At 37.5% G+C, this 20,212-nt stretch overlaps 1 protein-coding gene across 2 annotated transcripts; it reads right to left on the reverse strand.

Moving 5' to 3' along the window:
• Positions 1–13,141: 13,141 nt before the first annotated feature.
• Positions 13,142–18,998, reverse strand: LOC126697664 (peroxisomal nicotinamide adenine dinucleotide carrier-like). 2 transcript variants are annotated; one of them, XM_050394745.1, is made up of 11 exons: positions 18,631–18,998; positions 18,419–18,496; positions 18,126–18,200; positions 17,058–17,188; positions 16,774–16,828; positions 15,858–15,977; positions 14,732–14,800; positions 14,558–14,665; positions 14,393–14,461; positions 13,779–13,833; positions 13,142–13,546 (listed from the first exon to the last, which is right to left on the reverse strand). In XM_050394745.1, the coding sequence occupies exons 1-11, from the start codon at positions 18,709–18,711 to the stop codon at positions 13,356–13,358; spliced, it is 1,032 nt and encodes a 343-aa protein (XP_050250702.1). In that variant the 5' UTR covers positions 18,712–18,998; the 3' UTR covers positions 13,142–13,355. The 2 variants fall into 2 exon arrangements, with proteins under 2 accessions (XP_050250702.1, XP_050250703.1); XM_050394746.1 differs by having other exon boundaries at positions 15,858–15,974; positions 18,631–18,996.
• Between the last annotated feature and the right edge of the window lie 1,214 nt (positions 18,999–20,212).

A 20,212-nucleotide genomic window follows, 5' to 3' on the forward strand; every position in this document is an offset into this window, starting at 1 on the left:
AAAACTTGCAATCTATAATTTGTTATGAAAAATTAAAAATACTATGAAAGTCTATTACTATTAACTATATAAAAAGAGTCAAAGGCTCATGAATGATGTTTTTTGGTTTATTCAATTAGTGAGCTGTACTTTTTCTTTTCTTTTCTTTTTTTCCTTCAAGTACGTCAGTTGGTTTGAGTTTTTTTTTTTTTCTTTTTTTTTTAAGATCTTTATGTGTTTACTTTGTATTTACAATGTAAGTTTACATTGTAGATACACAAAAGTGGTAAATATTATACAAATTCAAATAAAGGGTAAATATTGTACAAATTTTGCAAGTGTGTACAAAATTTGCCAATTTTTATGTGTCTACAATATGAATTTACATTGTAAGTACAATGCATACATAGAGATATTATGAAAATATTGTGACGCATATATCAATTCTTTACAAGTCAAAATAAAATAATAAAATATCATATCGAGATCTAGCACAACTAAAAATGTCATGACATTTTGTTGTTATTACAATATTTTCACAACTATTGAGGTGTAAGTTCCTTATAGATCAAAATAATATAATAAATATTAGACTGGGATCCACCACAGTTGAAAATAGAGGTATTGTGAAAACGTTGTATTCATAGATTTTTTATTTGTTGGTTTAGTCAAATTTAGTAATCTATATATAAAAAGAGTGAATGGGAAAAGCTACCATAGTTTTGCTACAGTAGTTTTGGCTTGTTCAATTTTTACTATTTTGCTGGTTTTTTTTTTTTTTTTGGTGAATGCGTAAAGCTACAGTAGATTTTCTACATTATTTTTGGTTTTTCCAATTCGCATTGTTTCACATTATAATAAAATATTAACACAACAAATTGGCACAATATTTTTACAATTGTTGAGGTGTTAATTCCTTATAGATCAAAATAAAATAATAAAATATCATACTAGAACCAACCACAACTAAAAATAAAGCTATTGTGAAAAAATAAGTACTACATTCATAATATTTTTTACAATACTTTCATAATAAATCATAAGTAGTAAATTATTATTGGTTGTTATAAGGTCACAATTTGGCTCCCAAGCCCAAAGGATGGATGAACTTAGGCCCAAAGAGTCCAATACAATAAATTTGTAGAGAGTGGGTTGGAAAACTGGACTTTGATGGGTCAGACAATAAGTAAAGTGGATCCAGATGACAAGAAAATGAAGATAGACTGGTTTAATCTAAAGAAAATCATTCTCAGCACAATCTGAAGAGATCAGTTCTTATATATTTATTCTCAAGTTTAATTACAAGCTCAATTCTTGATTGCTACAGTGTTTTTCTCTCAATTTCTCAATCCCCTACTCTCATTACCCTCTTCCTATTTTATACTATCCCTTTGTCTTCATCTATGCCCTCCACGTGTAAATTAGATTGTTGGTGTTGATCTTTGTCACATCATCACCTTTTGAAATCTCTTGAGAGTAGCTGTAAGGCTGAAAACTATTGTTCATGTATCACTTTCTTATTAATGCGGCCAGAGAGTTAGCTGCAAAGCATTCAATGCGATGGTAGCAACTTTCCCTTAGATAGTTCTTACCTCCCAGTTGTCCTATACATTCATAATGTATATCGTTATCACTAGAATTTCCTAGAAGGTCACCCTGGATGATAGGACACTCTCTCTAACCTTTGTTTCGCTTAGCCGAGGAGCCACTCCTCCTCGGCTTACCTTCCCCAGTGTTCTCACCCGTAATTTGCTCATAGGGTCCTGAGCCTTACATACTCATTACTGTTTATCTGTCCTCGAACCACAAAGTGTCCTCAGACAAGGCCCAAGGCCCAACAGATGTTCTTGGGCCCCTTATCCCTTCAATAGCCCCTCAAAACCCCAATTTTCTCCCTTCTATCCAAGGATAAAAAAATGGGGTTTTGGCTTTGGATAACTTATTCCACGCTTTTCACTAATTTCCACACGTGAGAATGTCGCTTCGCGTGTCCCGTAATTGTTCTTGATGCTTTGGAGCCCGCGATATCTCATTAATTGCTCTAGGCGGCGCTCTGTTCCTTGCATCCTATGGTGGAATGCTAATCCTACAACTAACATTTCTGCTTGAATTTTGAGCGGGATAACTCCCACTTAACTCCGCCTCCTATATAAGGCGCCTGGTGGGTTCACTTTTTTCTTTACTTCACAAATTTGAAAACTCTTAAGACCTCTCAAACTCTCAAGCTCTCAAGACCTCTCAAACTCTCAAGCTCTCAAGACTTCCTAAATCTCCCAACTCTCAAGAAGCTCCTGAAGTGTCACCTATTTTCATTTTCGTAAGTCTCTACGTCCTTAAGTTCTTTTCTTCTCGACTAACCTCCTCGACCTTCTAATCTTCTGTTCCTTTTCAAAAACATTTCCCTTACTTTCCCTTAATTTGCTTAGATAGGTAGATTCAAGCACCTCGTAGATTTCCCCGCTGGTATGGAGGGCTTTAGGACCAAATATCACATTCCACAAGGGGTTGCCCTGCGGTATTGTGCTCCAGACTAGGTGGTTACAGATAGAAACAAAGGGGAGGTTGTCATTCATATGATCGCATTCATAGAATGAGGAATGATGCTTCCCATAGGTAGGGTGACTCAAGACTACCTAATCAACCATAGGTTGTGTCCCCACTAGTGCACGCCTAACCTATTTAGAGTTTTAGATAGCGTCGATGCTCTCGATGAGCAGATGGGTTTGAAACTCACTTGGCATGATGTTGTCCATATGTATGTGTGTCATTCACTTGCTGACCAGGGTATTACCTCAAGTCCAAGTCCAACATTGTTAGGCTTGTATCGTGTCTTCCCAAGTCCAACAAAGGCATGAAGGACGACTACTTGATCGCCTCTAGGGAATGGCACGACGGTCTTCACTGCCCAACTTGGGAGGGAGAGCCAGGTGGGGTACCCTAGGGTTAGGTCCCTTGGCACATGATTTAGTTCTTCTAGCTTTGCCACTCTTTCATTTAATATTTTTCTTTCCTTTGATGATGGATTTTTGTTGGTCTAACCATGATTTGCTCCTCAGCTGTTTTTGCAGATAAAAGGCACGTAACGCCCCGCCTCAGTTTGGTCAACGTCGCGAACCTCAATAGAGTCCTAAGGTCCGAGGTGTTCGTGAGTGAGGACAGGTAGTTGAGAATGGTCCACCTCATTTTGGACTTCGAACCTATCTCGGACAACTTCCAGGAAGTGGGCCACGCGATCAAGGCAGGCAACCTTAGGCTCCGCAGGATAGATGTCTTTGTACCTGGCTTCTTTGCTCGAGAGGACGTCGTGCCCATTGAGCTGCCTCCCATTCTTACTCTCCTTGAAGCAGTAGCTCCGAAGGACGAAACCAATTTCATCTTGAGGAAGAAGGAAAGGTGTGGACATATCCTATTAAGATCTCGAACACTGAGGATGAGCTTGATAGAACTTTAGGCGTTCGCACCCCAGAAGGCTCGAAGAGGAAGAAGAAGGGATGTCACTCAATCCGAGAAAAGGCTGAAGGACCTCCTTGCGGGGAGGAATAAAGGGTCATCCTTTAAGGAGGCCCCAAAGTCCCAGCCCCCCTCTTCTCTTCCCCCTCCTCCCCCTCTTGTTACTAGCCTGCTCCCTATACCTAATTTAAAAAAGAAAATGAAGGAGTAGGAAGTGGAGGAGGGTGAGGTGGTCCGCCAGGAAACCAAGAAGTAGAAAATGGCCCAAGACAAAGGGCGGGCCACCTCAGTGGAAAGCAGGGAGGACCCAGGTGTGGCTGAGGTGAGCCAACAACACCACACCTGGGCTCTTCACCTAGAGTTAGACAGAAGTCACGGAATTGCCATCCCATGGAATTCCTCTATCAGGGAGTTTCAAAGAGGGAACTCCTCTTACATAGCTGAGGCCCTGGAGTAGCCCCTCCTCCTGCTAAAAGACATGGCTACTCTGAGGCATATGAGGCAGTTGTCGGGGACGTTTTTGCAACAAGGGTAGAAAAAGCGAGAACGGCCTAAATCTCCCCTTGAGTTCTTTTTAAGTGTTTATTGGTGGAGAATCAAGCCCAAAATTCACAATGTATAGAAAATAAAGGCTAATGGTGCTTTGACAAGAGAGAATCAAAATGCTAATAACAAAAGTGCAGAAAAAGCATAAGAACATAACAAGTCTGAAACTTTGACTCACAGTCACCCGGAAGAGGAAATTGAGAGAGGTTGTGATGAAGAGAGGGAAGGTTCCCCTATACCCATATTTCCACCCCTAAGGTTCGGAATTGTGAGAATATTTCCTAACTCAATGGGTTTTTGCTCTGAAGTTTCAGCTCCCTAGGTAGAACATGGCTGGTTGTTTTTTTAGTTGAAGAAAGACTCTTGTATTAAGCTTGGGGTGTTGCTCTCAGAGTAAAACCTCCTCCCCTGTTTTGAATCTGATTGTGGAATTTATATTGAGTTTGGGGTGCTCTAAGTGACTGGTTTTTAGTCAATAGAAAAGGCTTTGGACCCCAAGGTGTTAAGCAAGTAGTAATTTTCAGGTTTGCTTTTGTTTGGATAAAAGGAATGATTACTTTTATCATCATTAAGGGAAATGCTTGACTAAACCCTCATTGGCTCCTCATTTTCAATTGTTTTAGACCATTGGGAGGCTTAACTAGATGAAAGCTAGTAGCTGAAGTTGGCCAATGAGAATCAACCATTGTTAAAGGAAAAAAAATGTTTGGACAGAAACTTTGGGCCGCGGTCACCCAAAGCATAAAAGTTGTTTTGGGGTGGAAATTTTGGATACAAGACCTCCTCCATGAGCCTAAGGTGCTACCAATGTCCCTTGCCCACCTGGTAGCACGCATGGGCTGGGCTCATGCAAAAGGTCCAAAAGGAACCAACTCATATCCTCCAAACCACACTTCCTTAATTTCCCCCATATGTCGCATGGGCTTGGGTCATGCTTAAAAGAATAAATAAAATATAATACATGAATCGAGTCCATAAGGAAGTCGAGCTTGGTTGAATCGGGCTTGTACGAAATGTGTCACGAAAATGGGTATCAACATTAGCCCCCTGAGCACGCATGATGCTTGTGCCATGTATGTGAGTAGTTGATGTTTTCCATTGCTTGTAGATGTTGCGGGTTTAGGAATTAGTTCACCCAAAAGCTCCAATTTTTTGTTAAGAAGATATTGGTTGATGAAGCTTGTTTGTAGAAACGTCGTCGATCGCGACACCTGCTTGTAGAAAAAAAATCTCGAACGTGGCATGGACCAAAGATGGTTGCTGAGTGTTATCATTTGAATAACTTGGATGCCAAAGGAAATAATATTGGCAGGTTTGTAGCATGCAGGCTAATATAAACCGAAGCCCATGAGAAATAATTAAGGCCTTTGAGTCTTGGCCCATGTATTTGTTGATCAATGTATGGTGGATCCCTAGTGGTGACCACATGAATATTTTGCCAAAGAGAGATATTATACGGAGAAAGAGGAAGGTGGGATGCAGCCCCGTTTTTCTGTCTTTTCAATGGCTTTGACTTTCATGCCACTTTCTTTTGTTTTCTCTTAGACCAACGCACCATTTGCTCTACATTTTCAATAGCCTTTTCTTTTATTGCTTTTGGCTTTTCAGTCCGGTTTGCTTCAGGTAGGACTCTAAAATCTTTTACTTCTCTTAGTCTTTCAAGGTCGAACTCTCCAAATCAAGATTTGTAAAGCTTTTTTTTTTTTTTTTTCAAAACCCTTTAAACTCCGTCAAATCTTGCGACACCCACTTTCAATTCTCCACCCATATTTGCTGAAACCCAAGGGAGACGAGATGATGGTGGGGAAACGGAGAAGATCTCTGTTGATGGGGAGCAAGTGGGTTCCATTGGAAAATTTGTTGGCGCCAATGGTGGTGGTGAAGTGATGCCGTCAGCAAAGAGAGAAGAACCGTCGTCACTAAGGAGCAAGGTTTTGTTGTAGGAGAAAAATGCTGAATAAGCTGACTAGATGTTGATTCCGTTCTTTGCGCAAGCTCGATAAAATCAGATGCGACCCACCCAAGTGAGCTAATTTTGTTTTTGCCAATCTCTTGGCTATATATTTGGCAATGTGTTGAATAAATTGTTCAATTAAATTTGTAGAGTAGGTTTTCATTGGAAAAATGATAGTCTCATTGCGTTGATTCATGAGGTTGAGCCATTGTTCTCATTGAAGTTGAAGCTCCTGTCGAAGCTGATTCCCATTAGCTTGCAATGCGGCTATGCTTGACTTCGTGTTGGAAGCAAATTGTCCCCATTGTTTGTTGTAAATTTGAATGAGCGAATTGGGTCCATATGAGGAGATGATGATGAAACGACATATTGAGGATGATTCAATTTTTTAGTAGCTTTATTGTTGGCCCGTGTTTGCCAAGATTAATTTTGATGAAGTCGTAGCCATGAGCGATATTACTGGCTGTCTTGGGACAACTTATTTGAGATAGAATGGAGCGAAGATATCACTAGGCGATGACGATGTAGTATAAGGGTGTGACATAGCTACTACATTGGTTGGCAACCACCTGTATCGTATTCTTGCAATGAACGCAAGTGAGAGTGATAGTCACCGAGTGATAGTCACCGAGTGATAGTCACCGAGTGATAGTCACTTCTTGATACAGCAAGCTTGAAATGAAAGTGTAGGAACGAAACTTAAATTTCTAGTGCAGGGGCACATAGCGGTTGAGTAAGCCTTAGCCCCTAGCAATGCCATTGAGAGTAAGCCATGTGTTGCATAGCTTGATTATTAGCATGAATTGGTGGAGCCAAAGTTAGTGATTCCATGTTGCAGCCACTATTCCTTCAATGTAATTATTGACAGCCTCGACACTTTGCACAAATAGCAGCTCCGTTTGTTTGAAAATGAAGCCAAAATTTCTCTGGCAAGTTAAAATTTGTTGTGGCAAGTCAAAACTCGCTGCCAACCCCTTTTCATTCCAATAGGGATTGTTGAGTGCGCTGCATTGCCGTCTTGCATAGAATAAGTGAACTTTGAGAAATACGCCATTATTGAGCGGGAACTTTGGAACTCACTTGGTAAGTCACACATCTTTTTTCTTTTTTATTGCATATAATAGTATATTGAGTGAGTTGTACTATGATTTCTTGTACGATGACTTTGGCTTAGACAATTGTAATGTCGTCGTTGGGACTTTCATTCCTGAGGCCAATCCCATTGTCAATGCATCATTTTCTGAGGTTAAAGCTGCTACGAACAATAACATAGAGCTGCAATAGATGGTACCATGGCCGCCGCTAATAACTTTGGGCCATTTTTAGTCCGTTTCTCTCTTGCGGTTTTAAAGTAAAGAAAAGAGTGATTGTAAGCCAATGCCTCGAAGATGGTGATGTTGGAAGGGACAACGACATTACTTCAACTTTTTCCTTCGCCTTCTTTCTTGCTTTCCTCTTTTTTTTTTATCCGATTGTCTTGTATTGAGCCCCAAGTTGAAATTTTGAACTAGTTGAAATGTGTAATATGGGTTGCTGCCTTAGAAACATTTTCTCTTGTATTTCACCCTTGTGGACAACCCACTAATGTATAGAGCAACTCCTGTCTAGTTATATTGGTGCCGCTTTGAGTTTGTACTGTCATGGCTAGTAGGCACAATTTGTATTTTGTACAAAGAAACACATATACGATGTCTCAACATGTAATTTGAATTTTGGAATGAAAAGAATGATTTGTACATCAAGGATGTGAATAGTTTGTATTTTGTACCTTGAGAACGAGTTTCTACCTTTCTTCAATAGGCTATGAGCATGTTTTTGTTGCGAAAAAGACTCTTGTATGGCTGTGACCATTTGAATATGTTAAAAAAAGCTTGTTTGGAAGGGTTGAGTGCACCTTGCGATGAAGTAGCATAGTTTCGATAGATTATATGCACTTAGGCTCTTGAAGATTACTTGTGCTTGATTGGATAGTTCGTGAATATGGTTTTGTCTTTGCAAGGACAAGTTAATAGGCATGTTGTTTGGTTGTCATGCCTTTGCGAAAAGGTTTTGGCTAAGCGCACGTCTCGCTGTCTGTGCACCATTTTTCAACGCTCTATTGACGAGCAGATTTGGTTTCACTGGTAGCACCTCATATATGTTGAAGCTTGGCTCACTGCTTGGTAGTCGATTTATTCTCAACATGTATTAGGTTGCTATTTCGTTAGTTTCAAGAAGCCCTCACATATGGGCTGCGTTTTTGCACATTGCGGCTCATGGTGCATTTTTTTGTTACTGTTTCATAGGGCTATCGTGTTCTCATATACAATACATAGGCTTGCTAATTTCTTAAGGAATAATTTTATCCTCGCGCATAGCAAATAACCATGTGACAATGAGATAGTGATTTGTTGCGTCGATTTTCCCATAATGTTTTAGGGATGATTATGTCCACCACGTAATGGACCATTATGCTTGAATTATAAGATTTTGTGTTGGCTTCAATATCGCTTCGTAAGGCTTACCTTTACGAAAATGTTGGTTTTCCCTAACTTGTTGAAAGCGTTGCACCATTGCAAGTAGGGGTCTTACCATGTATGAATAATATGACATCTCATCAACTTCCTAATCATTCGATAGGGCTTACCTTTGAGAGAGTAAGTGTTTTTTATTAGGAGAAAGTATTGGCTTTCCCTACCTTATTGAAGACATTGCACCTTCGCATGTAGGGGTTTTACCACGCTTGGATAATATAATAGTTCATCGACTTCCTAACGTTTCATAGGGCTTGCCTCCGAAAATTGCTATAAAGGAGATGTATTGTTGTCACTTATGAGTGAGATGTCAAAGCGGCAAATAAGATGCTTCTTGATGAGTTTGGCTACTACCATTCCCATTGTTTTTCTTGAGTGGAATTGCTTCCACCCACTTAATGATTTACTTAGTGGCGGCAAAGACTCGAATGCACCCATTCAAGGGTGGATGGATAAGTCCGATGAGATCAAGCCCACGAGTATAAAAGGTTATGGAGTGCTCACGTCTTGAGGGCTTATATGGTGTGTGCGTATAAGCTTGGAGTGCACTTGGAAGTGTGGCGACTTTAGTGAATTTGGTTATGTCAAACCAATGGATTTATTTCTCCCTTAGTACTCACCATATTTCTCTAAGATGAATTCAAAAAATGGGGTTCCTCATTTGCTATATAGATGACAGAATATAATTCTTCTTTGTCGAAGATTTGTTGTGCTGCAGACGACGTCTCCATACTCAGCTAAACTAGGCTTCTAATTTTGAGACAATGATAGGCTAAGCATCGGAGATGTCGGTATAGGGTTGTTGCATCCCTAACACAACAATTTTTTTTCATTGGCCTTTATGCCGCTTATGCCAAGCTTTCAAATCAATACTAAGATTCTACTCGAAAATATTTGGAATGGATTTCCAGCAACTAGCTTGTGATTTTTTTGAGTTGTTTGACATCAATGTTTAGAGTGAACTCTAGTGAAGCATTCTTCAAAGGTGCGCGCGAACTTTCCTTATTACTTGGCTTGGTTGTGGATTTCATTTGCTAGAATTGAGTGACAAGAACAATTTTCTTGATGATGGCAACATTTGAACTTCCCTCTTCATGTATAATCTCAAATTCAAAAAGGATTAAGGCGTTGTCATGGCTTAGAATGCATGCGCTTGTCATGACTTGAAATATATGAACATACCATGGCTTGGCGTGTGCAGATCAACCATGATTTTGGATGCGTGAGCTCATCATAGCTTAGCGTTCATGAGCGTGTCATGGCTTTGGTGAAAGGGAATTGAGTTCGGATTTTCTTTGTCGTTGGGTGCTCCAAGAAGGTTTCCGTTTCACCCTAAGTGCAAATGTGATTTATATTAGTAAGCGATAGTCATGGCCAAGCGAAGTAGTATAAACGACTTATAGAAAATATTTTGATTAAAATTTGAATGATTAAAATTGTTTAAACGATATGTATAAAAAAATGAATTAGCGAAGAGAGTGTTTGAGAGTCTTAGCTTAAGCGTGCTTTAAACCATAGTATATCACTCGTATGACTTCAAAACTTGGCTTATGAAATGTCGCTTCTTAAAGACTTGATGTATGGTGTGTCGCAACTTCAAAGCTTAGTGCATGGAACGTCTAGTGCCTTGATGTGGACCATTTAGCTATGACCTTTAGCTATTTGGTAAAACTTCATTTAGCGGTGACACCAAAAATATTCAGCTTAAAAGGGTCGCACATAGCAACAATTATTGTTGCGCCAAAATGAGTCAATCACCAGCAGTAGCCCTCATATGCTCGGCGCTAACTCAGCAACAATACAACTTGATGTATGGTATGTTGCTATCTCAAGGCTTGATGTATGGAATATCTAGCGCCTTGCGGTAGGCCATGTAGCTATGACTTTTAGCTATTTGGTGAAGACTTCATTTAGCGGTAACGTCAAATCTACTTAGCTGCGAAGGGTCACACACAACAGCATTTGTTGTTGTGCCAAAATGAGTTAATCACCCATGGCAACCCCCATATGCTCGGCGCTAACTTAGCAACAATACAACTTGACAATAAAGGACACATGTGTTGAGAAGATGTTGAGGATGAGCTTTTAGCCGTTGTCGTTGGGGTTCTTGGTTTTGAAATTGATGTTTAGAGCTTTGCATTGTTGATTATTGGTTGGAGCTGTCATTCCCTTTGCGGTTGGACTTGTGGCTCACCATTCTTGCATTTTCGAGCTACAACAATTTTTTTCACAAATATCATGTAAAGTAAGAGATATAGGATGATTCATCCATAAGAATGATGGCTAAAAAATAATATAGATGAGTGGAAGAAATTTTTTTCCTTGAATAAGAAAGTTGATTCTCCCTCCATCCTTCACTTCTTGGGTGGCTTCCGGAGGTTGAGCGATTTTGTCACATGATTTGGAGCATCTCCAGCAACTCAATGAGCTAAGGATAGCACTTATTTCAGATCAACTTCACCATGCTCTTCTTGCGCGACAAAGTATCATACGGTTTCTCTTAGAACGACAAGTTGGTGTGAGGAACATCATATTTTTGCTGGTTTTGCATCTTCGAATACATGACTTCTCTTGTTTCAACTGCTTGACTCCTCAGCGGAGTCGCCAAAATGTCGGGGACGTTTTTGCGACAAGGGTCGAAAAAGCTAGAACGGCCCAAATCTCCCCTTGGGTTCTTTTTAAGTGTTTATTGGTAGAGAATCAAGCCCAAAATTCACAATGTATAGAAAACAAAGGCTAATGGTGCTTTGACAAGAGAGAATCAAAATGCTAATAACAAAAGTGCATAAAAAGTATAAGAACATAACAAGTCTAAAACTTCGATCCACAATCACTCGGAAGAGGAAATTGAGAGAGGTTGTGAAGAAGAGAGGGAAGGTTCCCCTATACCCATATTTCCACCCCTAAGGTTCGAAATTGTAAGAATATTTCCTAGCTTAGTGGGTTTTTGCTCTAAAGTTTCAGCTCCCTAGGTAGAACGTGGCTGGTTGTTTTTTTAGTTGAAGAAAAACTTTTGTATTAAGCTTGGGGTGTTACTCTCAGAGTAAAACCTCCTCCCCTGTTTTGAATCTTATTGTGGAATTTATATTGAGTTTGGGGTGCTCTAAGTGACTGGTTTTTGGTCAATAGAAAAGGCTTTGGACCCAAGGTGTTAAGTAAGTAGTAATTTTTAGGTTTGCTTTTGTTTGGATAAAAGGAAGGATTACTTCTATCATCATTAAGGGAAATGCTTGACTAAACCCTCATTGGCTCCTCATTTTCAGTTGTTTCAGACCATTGGGAGGCTTAACTAGATGAGAGCTAGCAGCTGAAGTTGGCCAATGAGAGCCAACCATTGTTAAAGGAAAAAAAAATGTTTGGACAGAAACTTTGGGCCACAATCACCCAGAGCATAAAAGTTGTTTTGGGGTGGAAATTTTGGATACAAGACCTCCTCCATGAGCCTAAGGTGCTACCAGTGTCCCTTACCCACTTGGTAGCACGCATGGGCTAGGCTCATGCAAAAGGTCTAAAAGGAACCAACCCATACCCTCCAAACCACACTTCCTCAATTTCCCCCATATGTCGCATAGGCTTGGGCCATGCTTAAAAGAATAGATAAAATATAATACATGAATCGAGTCCATAAGGAAGTTGAGCTTGTTTGAATCGGGCTTGTACGAAATGTGTCGTGAAAATGGGTATCAACAGCAACTAGACCTCTTCATGTCCCTGAAAAGGGACCTGGTCATGGTAGGTTTACAGTCATATCTTTTAGTTTAAATGCTAAGTTGCCCTTCTCGTCTGCTGCCACATAACCCATTATGCAGCTAACTCTAGTTAATTGAATGCTCTGCAGCTAACTCTCTGGCCGCAATAATGAGGAAGTGAAACTTGAATAGTAGTTTTCAGCCTTACAGTTACTCTCCAGAGACTTCAAGAAGGTGCTGATGTGACAGGGATCAAAACCAACAATCTAATCTACACGTAAAGGGCAGAGATGAAGGCAAAGGGATAGTATAAAATAGGAAGAGGACAATGAGAGTAGGAGATCGAGAAATTGAAAAAAAAAAAAAAAAAAAAAAACACTATAGCAATCAAGAATTGAGCTTGTAATTAAACTTGAAAAGAAATATATAAGAACTAATCTCCTCGGATTGTGCCGATGACGATTTTCTTTAGATTAAACCAGTCTATCTTCATTTTCTTATCATCTGGATCTACTTTACTTAATGTTTGACCCCATTAAAGCCTAGTTTTCCAATCCACTCTCTACAAATTTATTATATTGGGTTCTTTGAGCCTAAGTTCATCCATCCTTTGGGCTTGGGAGCCAAATTGTAACCTTATAATAACTAATAACAATTTACTACCTATGACTAGATACAGCTCTTTGGGCCTAAGCTTTCTTTTTGCTGCCACATAACTCATTACGCAGCAATTGCTGCATGCTAACATACAGTAATCCGTTCCCCATCTTTCTTTTTTGGGTGGCTGAATGGTATCTGTCAAAAAACACAACAATCCTGTTTATGCATTACGTGTACGTAAATTTCTACTTAACCAAATGAAGTCATACACGTTGCAAAAGACACCCATTTTGGCGTGATTTGGAAGAGGTGGTTGATTGAGGGCCGATTCCTAGACTCAAATATGAGTCATATTACTTTGGGCAAACCTAAGTGTTCTTGATTCCATTTCCATAATGACATACCCACAATGAAAGAAGGCTATGTGTCGCATTAGGAAGTCTAAAGAATATAACAGGATTATAATCCTAATATAATATTTCCAATCATATATCCTTTTACATGATTTTATTTTGGCATACATGTTTTCTGATGCTGTCTCACACTTTAAATAAACAATTATCTAAGTGACGCCCCATTGTGACTGTGAAAAGAAAAAGAAAAAATGGAGGGGAGTAATCAATATCATAGAGGCTTTGATTTGACTGCACTAGCATCCTTAGTAAGCAAGAACCGAGCACCCTTCACAAGTTCTTCCTTAACCATGAATAGAACAGCAGCAGCAAGAACACTTTGCACGATTTTTGTACTCATCCCTTTGTAAAAGCCATAGAAGCCTTCATAACGGATCATCTTTAGAACTGCATCCAATGTTCCTGAATTGAAGAATAAAATACCCACAGAAATGAGAAATCGATCTCTTTAGCATAAATATGGTTCCGCCTAGAATTATCAAAATTACCCTAACAAAGATTTTTCTAATATTTCAAGGACAACCCAATCAAATAGACACGATCACGCTGCAGAGTGCGGACAAGACATACAACTATAGAAAGTAATACTTTTAGAATGCATGGTTCAAGTAAAGATCATCAAAACAATTCAAACCTTTATACTGATGCCTTTTATCTCCTGTAGAAACCTGTTTCGCTTGAAGCCTCGACTGCATTTGCAAGAGTATTAACAAGATAAGTTACTAACAAATTGGTGCAAATTTAAATAGGTCAAAATAATACTTAGGTCTTTGAAAGCATCCTTCAATATATCTACTTACAAGATTATTAGTTATTACAACCAAGGCAAGGACAGATATCAAGGTTCGTAATACCATTTCATATATTATTGGATGGCCAAATGTCTCAGCCAGGACATCTGCTGAAATTTAATAGTTTTTGCAAGATTTTCCTTTTTTTTCAGGACAGATATTTTTTGCCTGTTATTTACTGAGACAATTTTGTCTCAGCCCGCCAAAACCAACACTTAGCTAAAATTTAAAAAACAGGGCATGACATGATACTTGGGACTGGGAGGAACTAATATACCCACTTAAGCTTTCTTTATCAAAATTAGTCGAATTCAAGACATTTCAATCAGGTTCACAGAGTTTAACTCGGGAAAGCTTGGTCCAAAACAAGAATTTGTAAATTAATTGCAATTCATTCAACTTGTGACTTAAGTCTACACTGCTTCATAAGCTCATTTCTAGAAGCAGATATGTATACCTTAACAACTAAAAGAGGATACGTAACAACGGTAGCTCCGAGTTTTGCCAAAGCACCAAGAAGAAATATCTACCAAAACCAGACATTTTATCAGTTCAAAAAGTAGCATTTGAGGGGGAAGGAAGCAATACAGATCTAAAATTGAAACCAATAGAATGGCCAAACCTCAACAGCGGTCACTCCATTGTCGCCCTTCCTATCCAATGCACGTCTTTTCTTCAGCTTCTTCAACATGGTTTCATACAGCATGAATTGAATGGAAGGATTGCTCACCTGCGATCAATAGCAGGAAGAATCAGTGATGCCCCTTGGCACGTGCAAGAGTCACTTCTCACGTACCATGAACAACGTGGGGAATACACCTTTCCAGAAACCCCAAACTCCAGCTTCATCAAAGACTTCTTGAATCTGTTAATGTTCCTCATTAGATTACAAAAAAGAAAGAGGCATTGAACCCCACATCATATGAATCATAAAACTTAAGCCCATGAAGAAGTCAACAGCAAAAAAATTATGCCTGTCATCCAAAATTTTATGCCTGTATAGATATGAATATATTGCAAGCTGTCCACAAATGTCAGAAACCCAGCAAATGAAAAAAAGAACATTAGCAGCACTTTAAAATTATCAAACCAATCCTTAATTTCTCTACTCTTAAGATGCACTACTAATGCACTAATTTTAATTCTCTGAGATCCAATTAACCAGTACTTGAACTTAAAGTTATATGTTTGTAAATTTCAGTGTAAGTCTCTCTTCAAGAAACTGATCAGATCGTCACTCAAGTCGCAGACCACTCTATATGTCAAATATCTTGGAACACAGTGATAATGTTAACAAATACAATGGAAAAATAATTCCCTACTTCCAATCACAAATATAAAAGGACAAAATTTTCCTCCAAGCTAGTTTGGATGAAAGTTCTTCCAAGTTTCAACCCAAGACACAGAGTGGTTCAAATGATCATCCACATGTTACATTAATCACACTTATTTAATAGTCATGCAACTTGTTTAAATTATTAATGAGTCATGCAATTAAAATACACGTGGATGGTCATTTAATTGCCACATAATCAGCTGGAGACCCTGCCTCATGAAACGAAGGTCACTAGTTCAAATTTCACCTGCCCCCTCCCCTAGAGGCCAAAACAAATTTATTTTAAAAAATTTAAAAAAAAAAAAAAAAAAAAAAATTGGAGGATATTCCTCCTACCTGGTTCAGAGAAAACTTTATCCAATGTATAAAATATCTTGAATATTATCATTTCCCTATAGCAAATCCTCTACCAGCACAAAATATGATTCATTTAGGTGATATATGAATATGACAGAATCATGAATGCTTTCATACATATTGTATGGAAGTTTGGAACCAATAGGAGAGGTTGTCTTATGATCTGTAATGTCAACCATAAATGGGGAAAATTAAAAAAAAAAAAAAAAAAAAAAAAATTAGTACCTACCGCATGGTTAGTTCCATAGGGAGGAAGCTCACTTGCAGCAAGAATTGTTTCGCTTGGATCTACTGACAGCATCTGACTCTGATCAGGCTGAATCTTCTTTGAGGTTTTTGTATGCGTCTGCTGGGAAAAATTAGTCAAGTGATAAAATTAAAAATAACAAAGTTGTAGACTAGCTCAGAGTTTTGGGGGAAGAGATTATGTTTCAGTTTGTTCAAATTAGTTCCAACCACGGAGAAGAGTGTGCTTGATGAAATAGTTATTTAAATCAGAGAAAATACATATCATAAGATTTAAATTTTGAAACAAGAGAATGGCTTGTGACATTAGTAATCCAAACAAAAAAAGATTATTAATTCATAGGGAATTTTTAGAAATTTTGAAAGAATATAAAGCAAAAAATATATATAGGTTAATACTTAAAAACAGGAATTAAAGATATATTTTTAGGCTATTATCCTGCAGTGCTTTTTTGCAATTAGACAAGGTTTAACGCGGGGGGAGGGGGGGGGAGGAATTTAGATATACAGCTCAATGTTCCCTGCTAAATTCATGAGACTTTGACCCAAATGAGTTTCCAACCATCAGTACAACATAACATTATCCTAGGAAACAGAAACCATGCTATAACCAACACTAGTAGACTTCTTATATTTACAAAGATATCAGGAATATTATTTCAATGGTCATGTGAAGTGTTATGAAGTTGGCATAGATAAACTTAATCAGAAGTACTTCCAATACTATTTTCAAATGTAACTTTCTATAAAAGTAACAACAACAATAAACAAGGCTTAGACCTATAATTTTTGGGGTTGGCTACGAAAAAATATGAAGAATTCAAAATTTTGTGTCACTTTCACATTTTAATGCATTTAAAAAATAAAAAGTTTGAGGCTCATGTCACTTTGCTTTTTACCTGCATGCGTGTGACGACTACCCATATAGGGTTTGTCAAAAGCACATTCACACACCTACAAAAGGAAATTTCCAAGCAACTATTACACAGCAAATCACATGAATTCAAATAAATAATCGGAAGGGAGATGACAATACAACAACTATCATACAAAATCAAATTTGAGACAACTAAGACTTGATTGCTATGCTTGTTTTGGGGGGGGGGGGGGGGGGGGGAGGGGATAAAAATCACAGAAAACAAAGAACTGAAGATATTGGGAGTCTGTAAACTAAATCAATTACCCTGATAAAGCAGCCACCCCAAGTGATGCAAGCATTCCAACTGATCCATCACCTACCCCTTTTTTCATACGTTCAAGCGAAGCAGCTTCGGCCTTGTTCCTGAATATTTGATAGAAATAATAATAAACACCCTGTACCATGAAAATTGTAAGTATATAGGAAGCCAGTACTCTAAAACCATAAAGTACAGATTTATGGAATGTAGGTCAATATACAAAGTTAAAAACTCATTTTTGAGCCAAAAGGATCTAACATGTTCTGTATCATGTGGTACTAGAGAAGTTAAGATTGCCATGGAAGATGCAAGGGAAAAAATAATAATAATAAAATTATATGGGTAGTCTTCATAACAAATTTTCAATTGTAATAAGAAAAAATGGCAGTTAAATTTGTTATTCAAGCTGCCCAAAATTATTAAAACTAATGAACTAAAATGAGCTCTCTCCGCTTTTAGATAGCGATTACTAGACAACGTAAAACCATGATATTAAGTTTGGAGGTCTACTAGACAAATGGGCTATACAACTGTAGGTACTCATCTCCAATTCATTAAAATCTTATCGCCTGATGATAGTAGAATTTGAAACCAAGTCTTTGGAAACAAATAGTACCAGCTAATTAAAAGTAAAACTAAGATGCAACACACTGGGGATTAACATTAAGCAACATTCTAATTACAAATTTATGATTGGTTATGGATAGCAATCTTTTAGGCCGACAGGCGACAAGACAAACTAAAAGCCGAGGGCAGTGCAGATAACATGTTACAGAAAATGATCGCAACACCGGCACATTTTCCACATAGTCCATGGGACCACATTGATACCATATGCTTTGGAAATCACAATACACCTATCTATTATATCACCACCCTGCCCCAGTACACATTCTAGTACTACTAACAAGTTCATGCCTAAAAAGCCCAATTACTTTCCAATATAACATAACCAACTTAATCTGCAAGGTTCCAAAACCAAAAAAAAAAAATACAGTTTTACAGTAGTAAAATCATGATGAAGCAGAGCAACCAAAGCTTAATTCAAAGAGAAAGCTAAAAAGAAATCTCACCTGAGAGGCGGCGGTGCCGACTAGAGATGGTGTTAACCCTCCATACAATCGTCCCCATCCCTCATGTTTTACCACCTAAAAATTTCCCAAATTACAAGTAAAATTCAAACTAAACAAAATGAAACAGTTAAAATTTAAATAAAATTGAAGGTACAGTTCTGTTTGGTTGCCAAGAAAGTAGGAAAAACGAAACCAAAGCCTATTTTCACTTTCACGGAAATCAAATCAAAACAATTTTCCGAAAGCAACATAATTATATAATTATTTAAATAACCGCATGGAGAGAGAGAGACCTGGCACATTTCTTCAATTGTTCCGAGCTTCCTCTTCTTCTTCTTCAGATCACGCTCTGTTTGTTGACGAGTATTCACCTACAAATCAATTCAAAACAACAGAAGCTAAAATTATCAAAACTAAAACTACAACAACAACAACAACAACAAAGTCAAGCTTTGAAAAACTGAAAAACGAAAAGAGAAAATCAGAGAGATGTTGAATTTTGTACAGTTTGAAGAGGATATGTGATGAGCTGAGCTATGATCCCGCCTCCGGCTCCGGAGAGTCCATTGATCAAAGCGTCAGACATTTTTTTTTTCTCGGGAAAATGTTTTGTTTGGGAAGGTATTTTCTCGGGAAAAAAAAAATGTATTTCAAGGCATTGAGAGAAAAATAGATCAAATAAACAACAAAGTGAAAGAGAGAGAGTCTGAGGGACTATCTCAGATTTGGCTGTAGCGAAGCATTTAACACATGCTGAGGTCGTTGGCCATCAGAGTACAAAGTCTCATGGCATGGGCTGCTTGTTGTTCCGTTCAAGAAAGCAGAAATGATCTCTGATTTGACTATTTTAGCCTTCGTGGATCTCCGCTTCAAACGGATGAAAAATTATTACTAAAAAAACATTTTTAGCAATGTTTGAGTTGGCATGTATTTATTAGTTGTCCGATCATATTTGTGAATTTTTTAATGGAAATTTTTATAAACAATACAAATTTTTTCATGCATTTCTTATTGTGAAGTGATCATGGCTTCAAGACGTGTGGTGATACTTATTTTTTTATATATATAGTAAACAATGTTCACAAATGTATCCTATAAACCAAAAAGTAATAACTATTTGATTCTAAAAATATATATAAATATTTTTATTGTTAATAAGAAATTTGTATTTCAATCCTGGCACACACTAAAAATTATTAGTATCTTAGCTTGATGATAAATAGTACATTCATCAAAAAAGGACGTCATACAAATGTCATAAATTAAAATTCTATAAAAAAAAATTATTTTTATAATTTATTAAAAATATAAATATTATATTTGCTCGTGGACACACTCTTGTACTCATGAGTGTGTCCATGAGCATATTATCATTTTTTAGTATTGTTTGTTTAATTGTCGAGTTTAAACTTAAGCTCGATTCTTTATGTTGGATGATCGAGTGCTTGTACCCTTAAGTTTAAGTTATTGCGTTATGGATTTCATTTTCAGTTGTGTACTTGGGGTGTTCCTTGAGTTTAGGCTAAATGATGTCAAGAAAATTCTAGTTATCCTAACACACGTGATGAGGTGGTTTGAAATGAAGAAATTTTCAATATGAATTGTGATTAGGATATTAGTGATTGTTATAATAACTAAACAAAATTAATAACTTTTATTCAATAGTTCTAAAAGAAATGGGATGTTTGAATTCTAAGTGATAGTTGAATTCCACCCCCCCCCCCCCCCCCAACGTATATGTAAAGGTACATATAAAAATAAATAAATAAATTGCATGCATGTAAATGCTGGTTATAAAAATGTTACTATGAAGAAAGAAGTTATTAACTCATGATTATTACGAATGACGAGTTTTGTTATTAAAATTTGTCATGGCCTTATCAAGACATTATATATATATATATATATATATTTTGAGAAAGTTATCAAGACAAATCTCTCTTAATAATAATGGAAGATTTGGCTTTCAATGAAATTATATCTTATTATATATTATATCACAATCCAATCCGATTACAATTCAAAAATTCAATGGCCTGTTGATCAAAAAACATATGCTCAATGCCCTATTATGTAGAAGCTTGTAA

The sequence above is a fragment of the Quercus robur genome, chromosome 8 (genome assembly GCF_932294415.1).
Source record: "Quercus robur chromosome 8, dhQueRobu3.1, whole genome shotgun sequence".
Lineage (NCBI taxonomy): Eukaryota > Viridiplantae > Streptophyta > Magnoliopsida > Fagales > Fagaceae > Quercus > Quercus robur.

What these genes read in the sequence shown, in the direction of transcription:
- LOC126697664 (XM_050394745.1), bottom strand. Translation starts at nt 18,711, where the DNA reads ATGTCTGACGCTTTGATCAATGGACTCTCCGGAGCCGGAGGCGGGATC. An exon ending in TCACATATCCTCTTCAAACT is followed by an intron (nt 18,497 to 18,630) that starts GTACAAAATTCA and finishes ATTGATTTGTAG; the next exon opens with GTGAATACTCGTCAACAAAC. An exon ending in TCGGCACCGCCGCCTCTCAG is followed by an intron (nt 17,189 to 18,125) that starts GTGAGATTTCTT and finishes TTCATGGTACAG; the next exon opens with GGTGTTTATTATTATTTCTA.